Source organism: Podarcis vaucheri, assembly GCF_965113315.1.
Source record: "Podarcis vaucheri genome assembly, chromosome: 17".
Classification (NCBI taxonomy): domain Eukaryota; kingdom Metazoa; phylum Chordata; class Lepidosauria; order Squamata; family Lacertidae; genus Podarcis; species Podarcis vaucheri.
The window spans coordinates 6225952-6239969 of record NC_138755.1 but is presented as its reverse complement, the minus strand read 5'-3'; the positions used below and the strand labels follow the sequence as shown (position 1 = coordinate 6239969).

The window sequence follows — 14018 nt, the reverse complement described above, 5'->3', positions numbered from 1 at the left end:
GGATCACTGCGCTTGCGCCGGCTGTCGCAAGGAAGCACGGGAGTTGTAGTGTTTTGCTTTATTCTTGCGCAGATTTGAGGGTGTCGAGAAGCCCTCTGCCGCGCTGCACCATGGGAGTTTTAGTTATTCCTCCCCCCGTCCCGCTTGCTCTCCCACGGAGACGGGAGGGGCCCAGGAACTCCGTCTCCCATGATGCCCAGCGGGCGACGCAAGTGACGCCAAAGGCACGCGAGGGAGGGAAGGAGCGACGAGGAAGCGAAGGGAAGATGGCGGACGGGGCCGAGAAGCCAGCGGGGGCGCAAGCTGCCCCGGTGTCGTTCGGCTTCACGCGGACAACCGGGCGGAGGCGGTTTCTTTTCGTGACGGGGCAGGATGGCGGCGGCGAAGCGAAGCAGGAGCCTGATTTCCTCTCCGCCATTGAGGGGCGCGAGTTGCAAAGGTAGTTGGAGGCGGAGGCGGCGGGCAGCGGGGGTCGTCTGCGCGGCGCCTCAGTCGCTCGCTTGAGCGGCTGGTTTGGGCTGCGCCTGGCCAAGCCGAGCCTGTCCCTGGCGAACTCGGTGGTGCCGCTTCTGGCGTGGCTGAGGAGAGAGGGAGACGGGGAGGGGGAGATATCCCCGCATGCAGAAAGCTAGCGTGCCAGGCTCTGCCTTCGCCTTCTCTCTGAGATGGCAGAGGGGATGTCACAGGGCTTTGGATTATTTATTTATTTTAGAGTGTTGGTTCGCAGGTTCCGCCCCCCCCCCCCGGTCACACTTTCAGATGAAAAATTTGCTTGCAGCACACCGATTTTTTTATTGATAATACACTGGCAAACAAAAAAACAACAACATCTCCAGTCCTGGATCAGGGGTGAGAAATCTGCCTGTCTCTTCCCTGTCCATACTCATGTTACTTAACCATCCCTGATCCTTGGCCATGATGGCTGAGGCCGACAAGTTGCCAATCTGGAGAGCCACAAGTTGCCAATCTGTTGCAGTTGCTGCACAAAACACTTGCATCCCAATGTGTGATCTGGACTTTCCACCGCAATACAAATACAGAGATGGGTTCTCCTAATGAACTTAAATTCTTCACCTTGGCAGTGGAGGAAAGGGAGAGGAAGGGTGACATGGGGTTGTGAAAGGTATACAGTATTTTTGTCGTAAGACACAAGTATTTCTTAGCAAAGGACGACCATTAATCTTCAACAATGTAGTGTTAGTTGCTGGTCATATCAGCAAGTGACAGTAGATGCAATTCTTACCTGTATTACTGTTTTTGTCAGTCATTTGCAGGCTCAGTAACCTTTATTCCCCCCCCCCCTTAAGTTCCTCTGCAGTGCATGTGAAGGCATTTGTAAAAGTTTGTGTCCTTCTGCAGTTGTTGTTGTGGTCCAAAATTGCTGTGTGTGTGTGTGTGTTTGTAACACAACAAATTACCGTATTTTTTGCACCATAACACTCACTTTTTTCCTCCTAGAAAGTAAGGGGAAATGTCTGTGCGTGTTATGGAGGAAATGCCTACGGGTGGCATGCCTACGGATTTTCCTCTTAAAACTACGTGCGTGTTATGGTCGGGTGCGTGTTATAGAGCGAAAAATACGGTACCTGAATGTGTTGGTCAGTGGTGGGGGAACCTCTGGCTTGTGGGCCTTATTAAGTCCACCAGAGCTCCCCGTTTGCCCTGAAAGGTTGTTTTGGCCAGGCCATGCTCATCTGTCAGTCATCTGATAGCACAGGACAGTTAGAGCCACTACTGCAAACAGTGGCAGATTCAAAAGAAAGAATCAGGAGTTCACTCTAAATCATATCATGCCAGGTGATTGACAGGTGACCCCTTTTGACCTGTCAAAGTGTCCTGCAGTGGGTTGGCCATATCCTGCTCCCCACCCCAAGGGAAACTACCAATCAGTAGTCCTGGCTCTACCAATATGTTTTGTTCAAAGCAGTTTCTGTTTCTCCCACCAAGTTTGAGGGTACCAGTTGGGTGATGGAATGAAACTTGTCAGAATTTCACCCCATTGTACTTTGCTATCCCTCTGTGGTCTTAATTGGTGTATGCTCCTCTGCAGTGTTCGGCCAGCCCCACAACCGAAAGAGCTTGTCATTCCCCTGATCCAGAAGAACAAATGGAAGAAGCCAGAGGACCCTGCACCACCCCAGGAACAGGATGGGAACAGCTGCGTAGAGGCTCAAGCAGTCAGGGAGCTCATTGAAGGTGAGCACTCCTTACTCCACCTTCTTAGAATTGCAGCCTTCTCCCATCCTTGAGAACTGGAGCAGAAAACATCAGGTTGGAGTTTTTTACCCCATTGGTCATCACAGTAACCAGGCTAGTCACCTCACTCTTAGGCTGTGGAGGCATAAGTGACTCTGAATTGGTAGAAAATGGTCCTTGTCAGTGGAGTTGACAAAAAGCGTTTCTGGTCACTATTGCAACATCAAGGTTCAGGAGGCACTCCCAAGGCTGTGAAGCTGAGGTCAGGATTGTTGATCACCATCAGGCTTGCTTACTCCACCTTAGGTGACTGTTGACACTCCTTAAAAATGAAGATTGTAGTACAAATATCCAGATCTTTTGGTTTTTGCAAACATCTGTACTCTATGCTGGACCTTTGTCCTCTCCCACCCCATACCTGGCCTAGGAAGGACTGCTTGACTGAGGTTTCTTGCCTTAGCTCTGCAGTATGTTGCTTATGCTTCAGCTAATTGTTTCGCCATGCCCAGTAAGGACATTAAATCATGAAATAGAACCTAATTGTTTTTATCATGGTTTGATGATTATCAGTTTGTGGTAACACAGACATTTTCCATTTTTGTTGGAGGCACCAGTGTTGTGGAATGCCCTCCCTGCTGAAATATGCAAGGCTGCTTGGTTTTGTCATTCTGCTAGCTCTTCAAGACGTACCTGTTTAGACAATCATTCCCCTGAACATGAACCTGTTGATATAACTGTTTTAATTGATCCTTTTAACTGCTCTAATTGTTAAGCTTTTAAACCTGCTTGTTGTATTTTATTTTTTGATAGAATTGTTTTGTGGCACGTTTTTATTACGTGTGGATAGTTCATAATGGGCTTTCAACTTGTAAAATGTTTAGAAGCCATTTTGGTGTGTGAGCAGTATATAAATTAATAAATAATAACAACTTGATCTCTTTGCATTCAGAATCTAGGAAGTCGCGGGAGCAATGGGAGAGTGGCACCAAGATAGACCCTACACTTTCCATTCCCCTCCTCATGCAGAATCGTGTCCCTGATGGCTACGAAGATGGAGATAAAGTGGATGTCAGCCTCCGACCAGAATCGGTAATAGTGGTGGTGGGTCTCTGTGGACAACCTTCTGAGCTCCTATTCAGGAGAGTTTAATACGTGTCCTCTTTTTCTTTTCCTCCCCTCACATTGTTAGTCAACTGAGGCAGATTATGAAGAGGTACCAGTAGAAGCCTATGGTCTTGCCATGCTGAAGGGCATGGGCTGGAAAGCAGGCGAGGGCATTGGGAACACCTTCAAGCAGTGAGTCCTTGCTGAGCTATTTGGGGAGTTCCCTCCCTTAAGTCCCCCCTTTTTGGTTTTTTTGTTTGTTACTGTGTTATTTACTTTCATCTTTTTATATTGTAAACAACCCTGTGATCCTTGGATGAAGGGTGGTATAGAAATTTAATTAATAATAAATAAACAGAAAAATCTCAAGGAGCTAATGGTCCATATTCTGGCAGTTCACAAATAACTGATGGGAAGGGAGAGGAAGGGTACTGGATGTGCTGAGGTTCAGATAATAATTTAATCTACTCTAGATTTGGACTCCATCCTATTTCTGCATGCTTGTGTGGGCTGCACTGCTGGGACAGTGATAACTGAACATGGTGGACTCCACAAGGACATAAAGCAGGGTGTTTGGAGTGGCCTGCTTTGCAACTGTGAAACTCTCTTCACTTTGCTGGAATGCTCCACAGCATTAATCCTTGCTGAAGCTACTTTTATAATGGCCACAATTAAGCAGGTGGGGAGTAATTTTTAACCCATTTCTAGTATTTTAATAAAAGTTCTACGCATAGGTTGTATTGAACTAGGGGTTTAGTATGATCTTTAGCATTAAGCCTCTGGTGTGGGCCAGCAACAGCTTGAACAAGGGTGTAGCCGAAAGATTATAGTTGAAAATACAGATATGTAAGGGAGCATGCCTTATCTCAGTCCAAGGTCAGTTACCAATATATATTCTAAGCAAGTTATGAGCTAATAGTTCCGGTTCTGCACCAAAAAAAGTCCCAGGGCTTGAGGTTAGGGAATGTGTTCCTATGGGAGGCCTGTCACATGTCACAGACATCATAAAGCAGTTTTTTTTTAGAAAAAAGCTTCTGCAGGTTAAAGTAACTCAGAGCCGAAGTGAATTTAGCTGCAGTCCTAGGAAGGTTGTTGGAGAGAGGCAGTCAGAAGGGAAGAAAAGGTGGAGCTGGAGCAGTGTTGCTAGAGAAAGAGAGAGAGAGAGAGAGAGTGTACCCCAGGAATGGGGAACCTTTGGTCCTCCAGATGTTGTTGGACCTCAACTCCCATTTATCCTTGACCATTGGCCAAGCTGGTTGAGGCTGATGGGAGTTGGGAGTCCCTAAAGACTGGGAGGGTCATGGGTTCTCCACCCTCCTGTAGCCAATCGCTTGGTAGAATTGGCATCGTTCTGAATGCAAAAGTAAAGAATGGTTTTCCCGGCTTAGTGGGTGATGGGCTGTGGTAAACCCTTTATAAATGCCTCTGGCTTGGCATGCCTAGCCCTCACTGGTAGATGCGGCTCTGTAGCATTGCAAGCTTTGTTCCCATGGATGCTGAAATCTCTCCTTTGAGACACCCCAAATTTGCTTGGCGGAAACTTTCCCCGGTGAGTTGTGGCTGTGCCAAGATTCAAGTCCACTGCTTCCATGCCCACTTCTGTCCATTATGCAACAGTACAGGGTTGTCTTCTTGTGGGTAGAAACGCTGCCCCAAATTGGACGGGGTCAGTGTTGTGTTTCTTTCTCATCCCATCCTGCTCCTCTTCTTGCTCACCTTAAGAGACGTGAAGCCTCCGGAGCACCGTCTTCGACCCAAGGGTCTGGGCCTTGGAGCAGACCGCTCAGCAGCCCAGGATTTGCAATCCTCAGCACCCCGGCGACCCCCCAAACCTGGCGAGGAGCCTTCCAAGAGCACGGATGAGCCATTGGGATTGGTTCCAGGAGGTGCCGTCTACATTGAGGCTGGACCTCACAAGGAGCTCTATGGGAAGGTGAGCTGTTTCTTTCTGCGAACTCCTGCTATTTGTCACTTTGTGCTCAGGTCTGTGTTGACCTGGGGTTTAGTATTCTTTGAGCAAGCAGGAGGGGCTCCTGAGAGAGGCATAAACATTCACTAGGAAAGGCATATAGCCTCTACCCTGACTCTTTCCACCCAACTTAATGCTTATACAGCTCAGAAACAGGATACTTGAAAGAGTGTCTCTTTATATTCCCAGTCAATCTTACCCACTCTGCACAATATAAGAATTGGGCTATTAGTGCTGTGGCACCCATCCTTTGGGAAATTATCCCCTGTTAAATATTAGCCAAGCACCATCTGTATTTTTTTTTTTCAATTACTGAAGACATTTCTTTTCCAGCAAGACTTTTAGGTAGAGATCTTTCCTAGTCTGCTTCTATGTTGGAATTGTTTTTAAAATGTTGTAAATAGGGTGGGGGTTTTTTGCTTGTTGTATGCCACTCTGTGCTGCTTTGGGAGGAAGGGTGGAATATAAATAAAATAAATATGTGCATCATAATTGAATCAGAAGGTGGAGAATGGACCCACCCACAGGGCACCTGTGACATAAGACTGACTGGATCCTGCCACCTTTTTCATCAGGGCTGTGGGCTGATACAGCTGGTTTTCCAGGTTTTAATTGCTTCCTTGGGATGTCTTTCTTGGTACCTATTTGTAGGTGGTTGTGGTGGGGACTTCTCGGCTGCCTCAAAGTCTTTGTACTAGTTTGGTGGCGTCAGCCTATTTTGGGTCTTTGAGTTGAGGTTTGCTTTGTAAGTTTTGCAGAAAGTATAGGTTCTATTCTTTGTTCCTGCTCTACAGGCTACTCAGTGGAAAGAGATAGATAGATAGATAGATAGATAGATAGATAGATAGATAGATAGATAGCTGAGCTTGGTCCAATATATGAGCAAGGATCATAACAAAACTATGCTCTGTTTTCCATATTTGCCTGTCTTTTCCCTACTTTGGGAAGAGAGTACTATTTGTGGGTTGAATCCAACTCCCTCTGTGCATGAGCAGAAAGGACTTCCACTTGCACAACACAACTGCCCCTTTATTTCTCTCCACCCACCTCCGCAGCCCTCTGTGTGCCCCCCAGATCTGTTCCAGATGATCTGCCAATCCTCCAGAGCAGATTTTGAGGGTCATGTAGGGGAGGGAGGAGCGGAAGGGGGAAACCTGTTATGTAAGTAGAAGTCAACTTTAGCACCCACCCTGTAAATTCTGCATTTTTGTTACACCCAAGGCATTCTGGGCATTGTAGTTTTCTGAATGACCTTTTGCTTCCCTCTTCCTCTTCCATAGATTGAAGGCGTAGATGGAGATAATGCTCGTGTCATGGTGAAATTGGCCATTGGTGGGAAAACAGTAACTGTGAGCCAGCATGGAGTCCGACCTGTGACCCAGAAGGAATACGATAAACTGGCCAAAGACCTGAGTAAGTTTTGGCTCCCTTCCCTAATGAGGTCACCTAATGTTGCCTTCAGTTCTTCCTTTGTGATCTATTCTGGGGTTTCTGGTACAGATTTGTGACATTTGCCTGTGTCTTGCTTTGGGGGCTTGGGTTGCAAATGAGCAGACAGCTTATGCAGCCTCCCCCTTTCAGTCTGAGCATCCCCTCAAGTTTGCTGTTTTTGCCCCTCCCACTGCAGGCCGCCTCAGTAAGGCCCACAAAGAGAAGGAGGCAGAAGAGAGGAATGGGACCAAGTATGAAACAGAACACAGAACTTCAGAGGACAAAAAGGAGGAGAAGGAGAGGAAGAGGAAGCACCCACCTGGGGCCGAGAGGTAATGGCATCAGTAGAGGGTGGGGCAACTGTGCTGCCAGTTCTGGAGAAGCAACTGTACTAGCAGCCTCTTTGCTGGCGGCTTAGTCAAGGCTAGATTCTCACAGAATGTCTCTAGCCATCAAGAGGAGTCTCTTCCAGAACCACTGTGCATCTTTTGACTTTGCTGCAAAGACCCCTCAGCTGTTGAAGCTGACAGTGGACTAGTTTGCAAGTTATGCTAAGGCACAGTAAGAATAAACGCTGGTTTAACCATGAACAAGCTGCATGCTGGCACTTGTGGAGGAACAAACTGTAAATCTTGACTTAGTGTTACGTGTGAACCAGACCGTGTGAGAGAGTTCACCCAGCACCTGGTGAGCTTCTTTAGGTAGTGGAAATTATTCCTTTATTCCAACCCCCGGGCTGTGTTTTACTTGATAACAAAACTTTTCATCTCAATACAACCTGGTAGTTTAAACCATGGATCTGGAACCTGAGGCTCTCCAGATATTGTTGGACTCCAAAACTCATCTGTGTGGGTCAGAGTGGTCAGAGGTGATCGGAGCTATCGTTCTAACAGCTTCTAGAACAGGCATCCCCAACCTGCGCCCCTACAGATGTTTTGGCCTACAACTCCCTGTTGGAAAAACGCCCGGGAAGGCCGCCACCTTCCCAAGACACTGAGGGCTGTAAATCTTCCTCCGTCCAGAGAGACCGGTAATAAGCGACCCCTCCCTCCTGAGCGGAGCACACTCGTCTTCTGGCATCTCATTGCAGAAGAAAGAGACAATCAGTAGCTATAAACTACTTTATTCATCAGTCTATATACAGAGAATCCACCAGCCTGTCTGCTCTCTCTGGGCAGCAGTACAGAAGAGCACACTTCACGCAGAAGCGAAAGTAACTTTTTACAGTACTGAGACTGTGCTGAGACTTCCCGTCTCACGCTCTCAGACACTCACATGATATAAACAACCATTGTGCTGCTTCTGAGCAGCTGGTGAGATAAAAATCCTAACACTCCCATGATCTCTAGCTAACAGGACCAGTGGTCAGGAATGATGGGAATTGTAGTCCAAAACATCTGGAGGGCTGAAGGTTGGGGATACCTGTTCTAGAATATAAGGAAAGCCCTTCAGGATCAGACAGGTGGCCCATCTAGTGTATCCTGTTCTCACAGTGGCCAGCCAGGTGCCCCAAAGGAAATGCGCAATTTGCGCCCCCTAACCCATGGATTTGCGCCCCATAACCCGTGGATTTGCGCCCCCTAACCCTAACTCACAGATGTTGCGCCAGGTGCGGCCGGGCCCCCCCCCCCACACCCCCCACGCTACGCCACTGGCAGGACCTAAGCCCAAGAGCACTCTCCCCAGCTGCAGTTTTCAGTGACTGATCTTCAGAAACATACTGAGCCTGGAGGCAGAACATATCCATCGTGGCCAGCAGCCACTGATCTGGAGGGCCACAGGTTACTTGCCCCTGGTTTTAGCTGCGATCCCTCATGAGTGGCATTAATACTTGACTGCTTCTGTGCCTTTTGCTCATAGAGATGACCGTGCTGTGAAGCAGAATAAGGGTGGCGGTGGCAGCAGCAGCAATAGCAATTCCTCTTCCAGATCTTCTCACTGGCTGCGACGAGACCTGCGAGTCCGCTTTGTGGATAAGCTCTTCAAGGGAGGCAAATACTACAATACCAAGGTATTTCATGGAAGTTCCCTTTTTAACATGGGCCAGTTTTATAGGAGGCCTCACTCAGCCCCCCCCCCCGCTGTCCCTTGAAGCAGATGCCAGTGCTGCAGCAGAGCATGTGTGCCAAGTCTGCACCCATGCCATCTCTCATTTGGGCCATAGGATGGATTTCCAAAGTTAATTGTCTTGAGGGGGTGGGGACCCTTCATCCAATGTTGGGCTACAACGGGGCTGTTGTTTTGGAGAGTTGCTTATTTGAAAACAGCTCCTATATAAAAATGCAGCAATTGCATCAAACCCTCTTCACCAAGGAAGGGTGGAGACCATGCCTTAAAGGAACTCCCCCGTTAAAAACTGTGGTGATGCAGTCCTGAGAGATGCCTGTGCCACTTCAGAATGTGTACGCTTTCTACTGTATTGAGGTTAAACTCCCTTTTGATCAGAGTTCCCCACGCACCCAAGACCAAGCCTGTACCTGAGCTCTAATCTTACGAGGCAAAATGGCATGAAATCTTCTGCTGGCTTCTCCCCCCACCCTACCCCCCTCCCCCCCAGATGGTAATCGAAGATGTCCTCAAGCCAGACTCGTGTGTCTGCCGAACAGAAGAGGGTCGCGTTCTGGATGGTGAGTGTGTTCCTATCCCTGGCCTTCCCTTGGAACCTGAGGCTGTCTTTGTGTAGTTAAACTGCCCTCGTATACCGTAGTTAAGGTAGAAGAACATTTTCCTATTCTTAAGCAGTAAATAGTAAGGAGCAGAGTGCTTAAAAGGCTGGGTTCTTCACCCCTCACCATTAGAACCCCAGTTTGTTTTTGGAGCCCCTCCCAAGTGGATCCAGATTGTCATCTGCAACTTTGAGGGGGAAGGGTAGAAAATACAGTTGGACCCTGCTGCAAAGGGGCCTTCCTATAGGAAAGCGAGAGATCTCTCTCTATGGCAGCCAAAGCCCTAGCTTCAGCCAAGGGTAGAAGGAGGGTCTTAGAATTTGACTTGTAATTAGATGGAGAAACTGTGGATGACCAGGCTAGTGGCCCACCAAATTGCTGCTACTTCATCTGACCTCTTCAATGACTGAAGTAGTAGCCTCTGGAATAGCTCAGTTGGTAGAGCATGAGACTCTTAATCTCAGAGTCACAAGTTCCAGTCTCACGTTGGGCAAAAGGATTCCTGCATTGCAAGGGGTTTGACTAGATGGCCCTGTGGTCCCTTCCTTCCAACTCTCTGATTCCTCCTTCCACAGGAATTCACGAGTCCATGCTGGAGACAGTTATCCCTCGAAGTGATTCGGACTTGGTCATGGTGGTGCTGGGGGAACAGGCTGGCCGGGTGAGTCACAGATCACGATGGGTGGGGCCTGAGACGGGTTGGGCCTCTCGTGAAATGAGCCTGGTATTGATGGCAGAGGAGCAACAGCGGAGCACTTCTTCCGGGTGCAAGAGAATCCTGAGAGTTGCTGGGGAGGTCTCTGAGCTTCTCTTTATATAGGAATATGAGCTGCGCAATTCTACTCTAAAAAAAAACCACACATGCAAATTATGCAAATGAAGTGAGAGAGATTCAAGAAAACACTGGACAGAGAATGACTCCGGTGGAGGGTGGGGCTTCTTTGTTGTCCTGGCTTAAGAAACATGTAGCCTACATTCCTGATTCAGCTTCGTGGGTGTAGCTTTTAAGCTAAGGCTTTGCTCAAATGGTCTTTAGTGTCAAGACTCGGCCCACAAATTCCTAACAATAATGTTCCAATGTTAGTCCTACTTGGAGTGGACTCACTGAAATTAATGGACATGACTAACAGATCCTGCCATTTCAGTGAATCTGCTCTAAGTATGATGGTTGAATACAACCCAGTGTCTCTGAGCATGTGTAGTGTGCTTTTTCCTCTCTTACCGCAGCCACCTCTTGCATGTAAAAATATCATTCCCCTCTCACTCTATATCCCATGGGTTCAGAGTGGCAAGCAATACTTTAAATTTATTTATTTAAAATGATGTGGGCTTATGTCTTACAGTTATTGCAATAAAGATAATGAATCAGCTACATAAGTGGGTGCTAGATGTGATTGTTGGAAAGCAATAGCAGTATTTTGAATTTTATCTGCAGACATCTTGGAGAACAGTTGAATGCTTAGGGTTTGTTCATTTTTAATCTAGGGTGGGGAATAGAGGAGGGTGAATTTTCTTCTTTCCTTCCCCACACATTATCCCATAAGATAGCTAACATTTGTGTCAGTATGCCTTTAAAATATTTATAAAGCTCTGATATTAAAAACAAAACATTCAGAGTGGTTCCAAACAAGAAAACCTAATCCTCAATAAAACTAATACAGTAATTCATAAACTTGGATTAAAAATGCAGTACACACAGCAGATGGTATGTGCCAGGCCAATATTACTGAGTAGGGAAGGTCTGGGTGATCAGAAGAGGTAATTTATAGTCATATTTTCATTAAAATCAATCCCAGAATGGGGTGCAATATACAAGTATATGATACATGATAAAATAAAACAATATGAAACAATATGAAAAACCAAACAGCAATGATAAACCAAATTGGCATCTGAACACTGTAAGAGTGACAATATTTGTGAATTAACCAAATCCCTGTGTAAATAAAAATATGCCTACAAAATGCCTACAGCCCATCAGGGTTAGTGTCAGCCAAATCAGCAAAGGCAGGGTTGCCACTATAGAAAATTCCTTCTCACACGTTACCACACCTTGCGCAGTCAGCAGGTGTGACCCTGGTAAGAATGTGTCTGTAAGCTCTCCAAAGACTGGCCTGGTGCATAGGGCTTTATGTCCACATAGGCACCTTGAATGTGGCTTGGTACCTAATTTGAAAAGGATATATCAAGAACTCTGGCCAAAAGTTTCAATATAAGGAATAATTCCTACTCAAGAGTTGAAATGAAAAATGTGTATATTCTGCTAAGAATAACAGTTTGAAGCTAGTAGTAAATTTAAACACAATGTGTAAGTACGATAGTTTTAAAGTAATGGTAAGTTTGGATACAACGTTTAAGTACAGAAATAATGTAGTTTCAAATATACAGTGATACAGTACAAAGGTACATGAAATACCAGTGCACAACAATTGTTTTATACAAGTCTCAATAGCAGTCAAAAAGAGTCCACATTATATAAAATCAGAATAAAGGATCAAATAGGGCCAAAAAGGAGTATCCGGAGTGTGAATCAGATGTACGACTCAGTAGTGGTGACCAGGACAGGGCCCTGTTTCGGAGGTAGCTAATTGGCAGCCAGTGCAGCTCCTGTACACCTGGTGTTGCATGTTCACAGTTAACCACTGTTCTCTCCAACCTTGCTGCCATGTTGCTGCTTCTGAACCAAGTCTAAAAGCAGCCCTGCACTGCAGCAATCCAGTTGCACAGATGCAAATGCATTCACTGCTGTGGCTAAGCTATCACTGTCCAAGTGACTCCCATAACCAGAGCTGCAAACAGCAAGCAATGTTTGCTGATAAAGCTCATGCCAATGTTGAAATCTTAACTTGAAAAGTCAAGGGCAGAAGGGAAAATGGAGCTAAGAACACATAGACGCATGGTGTGTGATGATATGCAGTGTGCATGGAGAGAGCAGTGCATGCTTGCATCTGTTAAAAAACACCAAAACCCTCTGCAGTCTCAGGCAATGAGTTATTCTCTGCTCTCTCTCCACCTAGGTGGGCCGCATTCTTCGTCGAGACAAGGCGCAGAGCCGCGCACTGGTGCAGCTGCAGCGGGAAGATGAGAAGGTCTTGACGCTAGAGTATGATGCTGTCTGTCACTATGTTGGTGGATCAGAGGACGACTGAGCTCCCTCCAGAATACATAACATCTGCAGGACAGAGGAACTCCTAGACTGAAGGGGCAGCCTTGTTTCTTCAGGGCGGGGAGTGGAATGTTGAGCACATTAGAGGACAATGAACAAGACTGCCTCCATGTTTGAGGCAGGTGCTCAAATCACCCCCACAATTTTCTAGAGTGTTTTTTTTAATATATATATATGTGAGCTCTAGGTGTGAGGCTGCTTGCAATGTGCACAGACTTGTATCTAAACCAATGACAGCACTCTAGAATCTGAGTGTCAAAGATTGCCAAAGGCAAGAACATCCACAGAGAATGAAATCTAGAGCACAGCCAAATAAGTTGCGGGTCAACTCTTGTTCTAGAGCAACAAGCAATTAGGATCAAAGCAGTCTAGATCTGTCTGATACAGATCCAGGATTCTCGGCGGCTCCTTAATCAGTAATACCTTTCGGTATCTCTTTTTGAACTCTAGGCTGTGCTCTAGAGATGGACTACTGCAATTTGTATGATCTACATAGGAGGGAGACTGGTATTGTGTGTGTCTGTAGGTGAGACAGCTTGCTCTTAATCTAAAAATGCTTTGAGCATTCAGGGATGGAATCTAAAATTATGTGTGTCTGTCCTGGGTTTTCCAGAATGGTGCCTATTGTTGCTGATTGACCTATGCTTACAGTGTCTGTGGGAAAATATCTTCAAGCAATTCATGGGCAGAAGAGAATATACATTGTACTAAACTGATGGTCTTTCATGAGGACAAGAGATGAGGCATTTACCAGGGTATGCCCAAAAGAAGGAAGTACACTTATCTTAAGGTCATTCTATAGCAATAGCTTCAGAATGCTGACCTGTACAAACTTGGTCATCTTAACTGGGTGTCTGTGCATTCTAAAGAGTTGTGTAAGTGGTTACCTAAAAGTGGCATGTGGAAAATACATGTCTTCCTAACTTGCTTTCATCTGCTGTGGAAATGAACATGGGAGGACCCAGCTTTCAAATAAACCAACTTCCATGAATTGAGTTACTTTCTTTTTAGTTAAATTGTGCTGTAAGCTGTAAATAAACCTCATATTTTTCCTTCTCTTTGTGTGGTTGGTAATATGATTCTGAGGACAGGTGCAACTGTCTCTCTGCCATTGTGACCCTTGGTTCCTTAGGCAGATTGCCTTGATGTTGTTGTTGTTGTTTAGTCATTTAGTCGTGTCTGACTCTTCATGACTCCATGGGTCAGAGCACGCCAGGCACTCCTGTCTTCCACTGCCTCCCACAGTTTGGTCAAACTCATGTTGGTAGCTTCAAGAACACTGTCCAGCCATCTCGTCCTCTGTCGTCCCCTTCTCCTTGTATCCTCAATCTTTCCCAACATCAGGGTCTTTTCCAGGAAGTCTTCCCTTCTCATGAGGTGGCCAAAGCAAAAGCATCAATTCTTCGGCGACCAGCCTTCTTTATGGTCCAGCTCTCACTTCCATACATCACAACTGGGAAAACCATAGCTTTAACTATACGGACCT

General features: G+C 46.3%; 1 protein-coding gene across 1 annotated transcript; it reads left to right on the top strand.

The window, feature by feature from the left end:
- The first annotated feature begins 95 nt into the window (after positions 1–95).
- GPKOW (G-patch domain and KOW motifs) lies at positions 96–13588 on the top strand. Its single transcript, XM_082205468.1, has 11 exons — positions 96–439; positions 2051–2196; positions 3146–3285; positions 3386–3492; positions 5023–5233; positions 6550–6682; positions 6897–7032; positions 8561–8711; positions 9258–9327; positions 9942–10027; positions 12384–13588. The coding sequence occupies exons 1-11, from the start codon at positions 111–113 to the stop codon at positions 12513–12515; spliced, it is 1641 nt and encodes a 546-aa protein (XP_082061594.1). The 5' UTR covers positions 96–110; the 3' UTR covers positions 12516–13588.
- Positions 13589–14018: the final 430 nt, after the last annotated feature.

Excerpts from the sequence above, each read along its gene's own strand:
- GPKOW (XM_082205468.1), top strand. The coding sequence starts at position 111 with ATGGGAGTTTTAGTTATTCCTCCCCCCGTCCCGCTTGCTCTCCCACGG. Across the intron at positions 3,286-3,385 it reads TCAGCCTCCGACCAGAATCG|TCAACTGAGGCAGATTATGA; the intron begins GTAATAGTGGTG and ends TCACATTGTTAG. Across the intron at positions 5,234-6,549 it reads ACAAGGAGCTCTATGGGAAG|ATTGAAGGCGTAGATGGAGA; the intron begins GTGAGCTGTTTC and ends CCTCTTCCATAG.